Source organism: Merops nubicus, unplaced genomic scaffold, assembly GCF_000691845.1.
Source record: "Merops nubicus isolate BGI_N331 unplaced genomic scaffold, ASM69184v1 scaffold15679, whole genome shotgun sequence".
NCBI classification, from domain to species: domain Eukaryota; kingdom Metazoa; phylum Chordata; class Aves; order Coraciiformes; family Meropidae; genus Merops; species Merops nubicus.
In genome coordinates, this window is record NW_008630295.1 from 1 (window position 1) to 10396 (window position 10396).

The 10396-nt window shown below is 47.1% G+C and overlaps 1 protein-coding gene across 1 annotated transcript; it reads left to right on the forward strand.

Moving 5' to 3' along the window:
* Nucleotides 1–76: 76 nt before the first annotated feature.
* On the forward strand, nucleotides 77–8156 carry LOC103779609 (F-box/WD repeat-containing protein 10-like; the record flags this gene model as incomplete). The annotated part of the gene is made up of 10 exons (XM_008947250.1): nucleotides 77–286; nucleotides 387–514; nucleotides 2197–2316; nucleotides 2527–2636; nucleotides 3070–3273; nucleotides 3859–3980; nucleotides 4473–4621; nucleotides 5526–5668; nucleotides 6924–7082; nucleotides 7963–8156. Coding segments are annotated over 10 exons (1539 nt in total), but the record flags the coding sequence as incomplete, so codon positions are not given.
* Nucleotides 8157–10396: the final 2240 nt, after the last annotated feature.

The window sequence follows — 10396 nt, forward strand, 5'->3', positions numbered from 1 at the left end:
CCAGGCTGGGGGCAGCACTGTCAATAGCCACCAAAGCTCAAGCAATTCCAAGGGTGACAATTCTTCTGCCTCCTAGGTGGTCAACCATCAGCAATGTGCTTCTGGCCCCAGAACACCGAGGGCCTCATCCAGGAGGGTCCTGATGCAGAGGACAACGCACCTGCTATGTCCTTAGCTGATGAAGATGTCACTGTGGTTCCTACATCTCTCCAGTCACCCTCTCATGTCAACCAACCCAAGGACCTCATTCGCTGCCTGCCACCTCACCTGTCCATGTACATCCTGGGTAAAGCTGCTGTGTGTTTCCAAGGGTGGTTTTCCCTAAGGGTCATGAAAGGTCTCTAGTGTGGACAGGGGTTAGCCAGTCTCTCCCTTTTATTCCTCAGGGCTTTTGGATCAAAAATCCCTCCATGCGTGTGCTGCTGTGAGCAGTTGCTGGGCTTTTCTGGCCAAAGAAGTCGAGAGGGAACATGTGTGTCAAAGCCAAGTACAGGAGAAGATCCTGTATTTGCAGGTACCGTGTCTGGGCTTCTGCCCTTCTTATGCACTTTAAAACGAGGGTGTTTTTCTGCTGCTGCCCACGCCATTGGATCATAGAATCACAGAATTCCAGGTTGGAAGGATCATCTGGTCCAACCTTTTGTGGCAAAAGCACTGTCTAGGTAAGATGGCCCAGCTCTTGTCCAGCTGAATCTTAAGTGTCCAGCATTGGGGACTCCATCACTTCCCTGGGAAGACTATTCCAGTGGCTGATTGTCCTTGTCATGAAAACTTTTCCTGTGGCGTCCAATTAGAATTTCCCCAGGAGTAACTTGTCCCCATTACCCCTTGTCTTTTCCATGTGACTCCTTGTAAAAAGAGAGTCTTCATCTTCTTTGTAGCTAGCCTTTAAATCCTGGAACATGGTGATAAGGTGTCCACTAAACCTTCTTTTCTCAGTTCTGAATAAACCCAGTTCTCTCTCAGCCTTTCGTCACATGGCAGCTTCCCAGAACTTGGATTATCATTGCAGCCCTTAGATCCTATACGGAGATGCTTTTACTAGAGCCTACCTCCCAGCTTCACCCTGTTCCCCCTCCCTCCATCTGCAGAGCTCAGCCAGGTTAGATGTTCATACTGTCACACAGAAGCACAATGGAATAGTTTTTCCTGACCTTCAGAGAGCAGGTGACTCTAAACATGGATCAAAACATTCTTGTAATCAAGACAGCACAGTTTGGTCCCAAATGCAAATATTGGACTTCAGGAGATAGTGGAAATTGGGCAGAGCTACAGTGGCTCCTGAGGGTAGCTCAGAAACAAGTTTATTGCTCTGCGTAGGAAGATGAACATGTTGGTGTCTTTGGGAGAAGTCAGAGCTGGCGTTTGGGATGCAGCAAAGCAGAACTTCTAGGAGAGGCTTGTCTTGGTTAGTAGAGCCCTGCCATGCATCAAGATAAGGGTAAAGGTGAACCCCCAAAGAGACAAAGTGAAGGATTTGTGAAGAGAGAACAGAAATCTCAGCTCTGTGCTAGCACTCCCAGGAGGCTTAATGGAAGGTTTCACACATTAAAAATGGATCTTAAATATTGATAGAGATGTTTTGAGAGCTTCTCATCTCAGTGGGTTTGGGTTTTGAATCCACTGAGTCCTGGCCGAAGATGAGATGAACTTTGAAATGTTGCAGCTTATTAAAACCTTAAGTCTAGAATTTGGGAAAAAAATAAAAAGCAATTCTTGTTCACAGGAATCTAAATTTTATATTGACAAAGCAGGGTCTGGTGTGACAGGACAAGGGGGGATGGTTTGAAACTAAGAGGGAGATTTAGACTAGAGAGGAGGAAGAAATTTTTGGTGCTGAGTGTGGTGAGCCCCTGGCCCAGGTTGCCCAGAGAGGTGGTCACTGTCCCATCCCTGGAACCATTCCAGGGGAGGCTGGCCGGGGCTCTGAGCAACCTGCTCTGGTTGGGGATGTCCCTGCTCCCTGCAGAGGGGTTGGACTGGATGATCTTTAAGGTCCCTTCCCACCCAAACCAGTCTGGGATTCTATAAGATGGTAGATGTGAACCAGGTCTCTTAATAAGAGGCTGGTGTGTGCAGCTCAGCTTCGCATTCAACTTCAGCAGCCTGTGGAGATGCTGAAGCAACAGCACCTGAGCAGCATCCTCGTGTCGTGGGCTCTGCAGTGACCGTGCTGCCTCTGCTGGTGTATTCCAGGGCTTGTGTCCTAGAGGAGCAGTGTCAAACTACGCTAAAACAGTGGATGTGACAATTCCGCAGTTAAATGAAGAGGGTGATGTCATCAAAGTGAAGGATGACAGTCAAAGTAGAACAAAGGTACGTTGGAAGTGGTTTGCCTCGATTCTGCACCAACCAGGAGGCTCCTGTGCTCTGGGTGTTCCTTACCAACACCTTCTGTCTCTGTTGGTGTCAGCACTTGAGTGTGGTCTGAGCTGCTATGTTTAATAATAGGGAATAATCACAGAATCAGATAATGCTGCATTCCTCCTTCTCCAAGTTACTTTTCCCCATTTTTCTTTCCATCAGGAGAAACACAATCTGCAGGCAGCCTACCATGATCTGAAAACTGGCACAGTCCAGCTGGAAGAGAGAAATGTCTTCTGCGGCTCCTACAACGTTCGTGTCCTCGCGGAGCAGTGAGTAGAGTGCCTGACTGGAGGGCCAGGCAGCACCCTCTGAAAACCTGTCCCGTTCCCTGAGGTCCTTCTGGGGGAATGTACAGCTGGAGAGGGTCTCTCAGCAGCAGTGTTAAGAAATCCTCCGTGTCAAACCCAGTTTTTTTATAAAGGTACCAAGATAACGTTATTTTTAAAGACATATGGGTGAGAAATCCATGTATATCATGAGGGATGTGGGACAAGGAGGAGCTCTCTCCCCTCTCTAGGCTCACCCTCCAGATACAAATGTGGGTTTGCAGAACCAGGGACCTTAGTTGTGGTGCCCTTCAAAGCACATAGACCATCAGGTGGCTCAAGGAGGACCACTAAGCATCAGAGGAATGCCTGTCACCGTTGCAGGGCTGTTGCACCTTGGCAGCTGGCTAAAGCTCTTCTTGGTCACTGTTTCCAGGCCAGACCAAAGCAGAGTAATCCATTACAGCGGTGGGAACTTGGTAGCCATTGGCTCTGCAGACCGAAAAGTGAGGCTTCTTGGCATATGGGGAATGAGAGAAGTGCCTCCTCTGCTCTCTGGCCACGCTGGGAGCATCAAAGCACTCTTCCTCAATGAGAAGAAAGGTTTCGTTCTCAGCGCGAGCTTCGATCTCAGCATCAGGTGAGCAGTGCTGGGATGCTGCCCTGGGAGCCCAGCCCTCTGGCAAATTGAGTTAAAATGAAACTTTATAGAATCATTAAGGTTGGAGAAGACCTCCAAGATTATCAAGTCCGACCATCAAACCAGTCTCTATGGAGTGGGTGGATGGAATTCTCCTTCCGTGGCTTTCATTAGAGTAATGAAGGACAGTGGCTAAGGGAACACATCCCTGCACACCTAGGACAGCTTCTCTTTCCCACTTTCACCCAGTCCTGAGTGATGAAATAGGCAGAAACAGTGATGCAAAGGTTCTCCTAAAGAGAACCTTACCTGGTAAAGCTCTACATTTTAAGGTGAATTGAAGGTAACCATGCCAAAAGTGAAGTCTAGCCCTGTGTTTCCAGATGGAAAGAGGCAAAAACCACAAAGTGTAGGTATAAAAATTTAATACCTGACTTGATTGTTCCAAATCCTTCAACACCTTAGTGGAATGACTCTGGATTTTAACTGGTGTCTATAGGAGAATGTTGATTTCCCATGAAGTAGGAAATAATGATTAAGATGAATCAGCCATCAATTAAATTAATCGCTCTATTCCCTTTGTAGGTGCTGGGATATACACGGTGGTGCTTGTGTGAAAATCTTTAATGGCCACTGTGGGACAGTCACCTGCTTGGATTTACACGAAGAGCAGTTTGTGTCAGGAGCCAGAGATGGGATGGTGAAAGGTGAGAGCCAAGGGCTGCCCAGAGACAGGCAGAACCTGTGACACTGGCAGTGTGGGGGTCTGGAGACTGGAGAGGGAGTTGCAGTGTCTCCTGGTTTCACTCCAGAACAGCCTCCTAAGCTGTGGACACGTGCACACACAAGGTCTCCGACTGTGTAGTTGAATAAATTCTCGATATTTCTGCTTTTATTCAGTTTTAATGGCTTTGTGGATGTAGGGCTGGATCAGCTCTTGGAAAAATGGTATCGACTTGTAGCTTTGCCAGAGATTTCCTTATTATTTATTTATAGAAGAAGGATGAAAAAGATGTGCTATGCTCTGGACTTGGCATTTAAAACTCCTGCCATGCAGTTCCACTTCTGGCCCCACGCATAGCTGCAGCTACGAGGCGTGACTGTCATTCCAACAGCGTGTTTTAATTCACGTTGGACTCGGCAAGGCTGATCCCTGGGGCATGTGCAGTGTTAGTATTTCTCCCTTCTGCCCCTGGCAGTGTGGGACCTGGCGAGTGGGAGATGCCTGAGGACTCTGAAGCACGGCGGTGCTGTGAGGGCAGTGAAAATGGATGGCACCCGTGTTGTCAGCGGGGGAGACCGAGGGCTGGTGAAAGTCTGGCGTGCAGATACGGGCACCCTGATCAAAGTAAGTTTCTTTTTAGTTGGATAATTTTATGATAAAAGGTCAAAAATCCTCTGCACTAGGTTATTAGAGCTTTTTGCTTTTGCCAAAGACTTTCATAAGGGAACAAAATCCCCTCCAAACAAACCCTAAAGCGGTCTAAAGTTCTAAGAGAAACTGCAGAAGCAAATAATAAAAAAACTGCTTTGCAAACAACCATCAGTTTTAGCCCAGAGTTTGCTTAGCTTAACCCCCACCACTACCTGTTTCTATGCAGATATATTCATCTCTGCTCCTGTAGAAACATTTAGAACCTGGGAAGAGGGTGTGAGGGCTTGACTAACAGCTCTCAGGGTTGGAGATATCATGGGTTAGCCCAAAATATGAAACTCATTCTCAGAACCAGTTTATGAATTGTAAAGACTGAGGCCAGAGTCTGTGAATTACCTCAGCAGGCATCCAGAGTTGGTACCAGTCCACATCAGAGAAGCATGAAGCTCTTTCTACCTCTGGAGAAGAGCTGCAAACCAAGGTGCATCTCAGATGCAGGACGTCCCAGCTCCAGCTGAGCTAACTGTGCAAGTGCCCCTTCCACCACAGCCAGGGCAGTTCACCCTCTTCTCTTCAGGGTGAACATTCCATAGATCACAAAGGTCTTGGTGCAGTAACATCTAGCACACATAATAAAGATGGAAAACGGGTGTTAATTCCATGCTAGTAGCTCCACATCAGCAACAAGACCAGAGTATTTCTTATAAGTGACTACAAAACTAACACAGTTATCCGTATTTATCTGTACTGGTGTGTTATAATAACACCCATTAAAATCACAGCTATGCAAGGCTGGGGTTGTGACTGCTCTGAGGTATCTTGGCATATTTACATCCAGATTGCTGACAATGTTGCACCTTTTTCTTTCCCTTTGCAGATATTAGAGGGGCACCAGGGCCCCATTAAGTGCTTGGCCTTTGATCAGTGGCACCTAGTCACGGGAAGCACCGATGGCTACGTCCTGGGATGGAGCATGTTGGGAGACCTCAAGAGATGCCTAATAGCTTTTCACCACCCTAGGTAGGAATTGGATGTGCTTCAAGTTGTATTCAGTCCACTAAATCTGTAAAGAAATGTCTCCCTTCTAGGAACAGAAAATGTCTTAACTGTCAGTTCTGGTATTTGAAATATCCTTGTTTTCAATAGTCTGCAGCTTATGATCAGTGTTGGGCACTACATGGTTGCAACCAGCATTTGTTCATTATAACATGTAAGAACCTCAAATGGAAATACACAGCTCCTTGTTCACAAACAGGGCTCAGTGAAGCCTGACAGTGCACAGTCCGGTTGCAAGGATCCAGATCTGTATGGTCAGGGCATCACCTGGTCAACAATAGAGCCTCTTTGGGCTGGAGGTGGCTGAGTTACATGCTGAACACTACCAACTGTATCTTATGCCATTTTCTAACACTTTTTGTATTAGAACTGTGAAAAGTGTAGCAGCATTGTTTTCACTTCCTTCTCTAGACATAAATTGAAATTTCAAATGCAGCAGATGGCCAGAACCATACCAGTATTGCTATGAGGATGCCCTGCACTGGACATTTGGTCCAATTCCAATGGTTTGTATTTGACATGGAGTGATTATGAAGGACTTCACTACAAGGCCTTTGGAATATGACTGTCCCCCTGTACTGGGCACTGGGAGGCCAGACCTTGAATAGTGCATTCGGGTTTGGGCCCCTCACTCCAATAAGGACCTTGAGGGGCTGGAGCGTGGCCAGAGAAGGGCAACGATGCTGGGGAAGGGTCTAGAGCCCAAGTGTGGTGAGAAGCAGCTGAGGGACTGGGTGGTGTTGAGTCTGGAGCAAAGAAGGCTCACGAGAGACCTCACTCTCAACAGTTCCCTGAAAGGAGGCTGAAGTGAGGTGGGTGTTGGTCTCTTCTCTCAAGGAACAAGAGGAAATATCCTTAGGTTGCACCAGGGGAGGTTTAGGTTTGATCTGAAAAAAAATTTCTTCCCCTTGAGGGTTTTAAAACCCTGTCCCAGGCTGCCCAGGGCAGTGATGGAGTCCCCATCCCTGGAGGCGTTTCAAAGCCATGGACATATGGTGCTGAGGGATGTGGTTTAGTGACCTGGCAGTGCTGGGTTAATGGTTGGACTCAATTTTAAGGATCTTTTCCAACCAAGATGATTCTGTCTCTCAGTTTGCTCCTCTGTGTAACCTGTAAGTGGAGGCAGACCTTTGCATCTCCTCCCAGAGAGAAGAGGCAGCTGATAGTGTGTCCTTTTGCAAGCACAGTGCATGTAGCAGCCCCTGTGTGGTGTTTTCAGGGAAGTTCTGTCTCTGGAGTTCCTCTATCTCAGAGTCCTCAGTGGCTGTGCCGATGGGAAGATTCGGATCTTTAACTTCCTGACTGGAACCTGCCTGAAAGTGCTGATGGCCAGCAGCAGAGGGGACCCCATATCTTCCTTCTACACTGCAGGAAACAGGTCGGTGACAACATGCTGCCATCAGTCTGAACCAAGTTAGGCTGATTACATTGTAATTTAAAGACCTGTGTGTTTTTCCTTTCACTGTCCTTCTCACAAGTAAGTTTTAAAGGGCTCTGCTGCCTAGTAACTGCTTTAATAATCTGTTTTTGCTAATGTGGCTGAGAAGAGATTTTCTTAGTCTATTCAGGAATGTACAACTTTTTGTTTCTATACGACTTAAGATATCGACCCAACTGTAAAGCTGAGTTCAGAAGCCAAATCTCTTAAGGGGTTGGAGAATAAATCCAAAGCATCCTTTGCCTGCTCCCTGACCTGCTGCTTCTTTCTAAAAGCCAGGAATGGATAATTCTTCCAGGATCACTCACTTCTTCACTTCCCAGATGAAGGGTGTTCCCAGCTTCTGTGTGAGCAGGAGCTAAAACACTGGTGTGTTACCAGTCCTGGTTTGGTCACAACTCCCAAACACAGCAATATATGGGCTGCTGTGAAGAACACCAACTCCATCCCAACTTGACCTATTGTAGACCCTTCCCATCTAGGTTTGAATGTGCCTAATAATACAGTATCTCCAGTTTCTTTTGGCATTGCCCTGATCTGGCTCAGGCCACTGTTGGTAAACTTCATCCAAATTATTTTAAAACTAATTTTGCCATAGAGCTGAATGAGAAGAGCCCCAGGGAGCTCATGTAGGGTACGAGTTAAAATGTGCAGCATGTGATTGATGACACTAACTGCTACTGCTTCCTTAAACGGGATGGTTATCTCAGATCCCTTTAACTCCCCTGGGTTTCCTATTACACAGAAGCAGGCACGGCCCCTTGGGGAGGAGCTGCTGTGTTGATGCTATCTGCTAACAGCTTTTCCTGCCCTTCCCCAGGATGGTGATCAACTCACCGACTAGTCTGCTGATGTTCCAGTTTGAGGATGTCAGGTGGGATTACACCCTAGATGCTGACCGAGAGGTGGTGGGGAAGAACAAATGGCACACGGGACCTCCAAGAAGAAGGCTTCACCTTCAGCGAGCACCCCAGGAGCTCAGCCAGCTGCAGTGCCATGCTCGGGAGAAACAAGGTGCTGACCAGCTCATGCTGTCCCACTGGACCTCCTGCAGGTCACCCAGAAGTTGTGGAACATCTCACAAGTGTTATGTACAGCCTCTGTGATACTCTAGCATCCTAAAATGAGTTAAGAAATCGTTCTGAGTACCCACCACCTCCACCTAAATCAATACAGACTCTCTGCTGTTTCAAAGGCTAGTGGATGTGCTGTTGCATCCCAATAGTTCTGTTATTTCCAGGCTTTTCTAAAGCCTGGGTACCTTTTTTGAGAAAATTTGGTATGAATTCAACCCATTTGTCAAGATGGGCACTGCCACTTTCTAACAGAGTAATAAAGAAATCAGTTATTCATATTCTTAGAGCTGGTGTGCACAGAAACCTGCTGCTGATTCAGTGCTTGAATTGTTTATTAGAAAATACTCCAGAAAGTCGTGGGACACCTGCATTCAGGATCTGCCACCACCAGGAAATGCAACTGCACTTCAACAGGAACCTTTAAATTGTAATGTGGCAATACCTAAAGGGGGGGTGGGCAAGAGGCTGGGGCCAGACTCTTGTCAGTGGTGGCCAGTGACAAGACAAGGAGCAATGGGCACAAACTGGAACCCAGGAGGTTCCACATGAGCAGGAGGAGAAACTTCTTTCCTGGGAAGACGATGGAGCTGGAGCAGGCTGCCCAGAGGGGTTGTGGAGTCTCCTTCTCTGGAGAGATTCCAAACCTACCAGGACATGATCCTGGGTGACTATCCTGAAGCAGGGGGGTTGGATGAGATGACCTCTTCCAAGCCCTGTTGTACTGTGATTCTTCTAATCAAATATCTTTGGGTTATTTCTAATACCTAGCCCTTTAGAAGCTGTGCTAAGAGGTGAAAAAGTAATAAAAAACTTGAAATCCCATCAGTTATGAAGATTTGATTTAATAAAAAAAAAATGAACACCAGCAAAGTTTAGGGATGACTTTTTCTTCTGTTGTCTAGCTCTCAGCCATGAACTGATGAAGCCAGCATCCAGCCAACAACAGCAGCACCTTCTCAAGGTTGAAAAGCCATGTCACATTCAGGCAGAGCAGCAGGAGAAGCTTCTCACTGCTGGCCCCACACAACCACCCTGTGCCTTTGCCTCGGGAAAGCCAGCAAGAGCCAGTTCCACAAGAACCTCACCAGACATGGGTAAGGGGCCTTCCTGGCCAGTAAGCCGTCAAACAAGGACCTCAGATAACTGGGAGTGGGTTAAACAACAGGTGAGGGTCTCCAGAAGCCAGACCTGTTGTGGATGGAAGTGTTGCAGTGGTACAACAGATCACTTGCAGAGCCTGTGACGGCTGTAAAAGCTGCTTTAGATCAATCCAATGAACAACTGCTCAGCTCTAGCTATAAAGCCTAGTTCTCTGGTATCTAGGGGGTTTGATTCTAATCTTGTTTTAATCTTTGATTTCTCTAACAGATGGAGAATTGTGCACAAGACTTATTCAAGTAGCTGGTATTTAATCAATAGCAGTAATTCAGAAAATTTTTAAAAAATATGCCAATTGTCTCAGCCAGGGCAACCTGAAATTGGAAAACGAGAGAGCACCAAGATCACAAATGTAGTCTGTGGCTGTGTGACTTTTGTCTCATGTTCCTTTTTCTCAGGTTTTATATTCAGAATCTGTTGGGATCTTAAAGACATACCCTGACCCCTTACTGGAGGAGAGTTGTGCCAATCAAAGTCCCTAACCCTGGACTCCTGGTGTTAGTAACAGATGCAGGGCCGTGTGTCCCTGCGGATTAACCAGCCCTGACTTCCATGCGTGAGGAACAAGCAGCAATTTTCACAATTTTCACTCATTTCTTTTGGTGTCCTCTGCCTTTCTGCACTGCAACTTCACATTTCCGGAGGGCAGAAGTCTCAGTGAGGCAGTCTGGAAACCAGGACTGCAGAGCAATGACACGTTGATGGCAGCACATGGCACAGTGACAAATGAGTCGCCATGGCATGGCCATGGGGCTGAGTGTCTCACACAGCCTGTGTCAGAATTCCCATCTGCTTCTCACTCCAGGGTACAATCACACCCCATCGAGGGGTCTGCCACAGCACAGGTTGCCCCACACATCCCCTGAGGCAGCAGAGACTCATAGAGTCATTTAGGTTGGAAAAGACCTCTAAGATCGAGTCCAGCCATCACCCAACACTACCATGACCATTAAACCATGTCCCAAGTGCCTCATCTACATGTTTCTGAACCCTTCCAGGGATGGGGGCTCCACCACATCC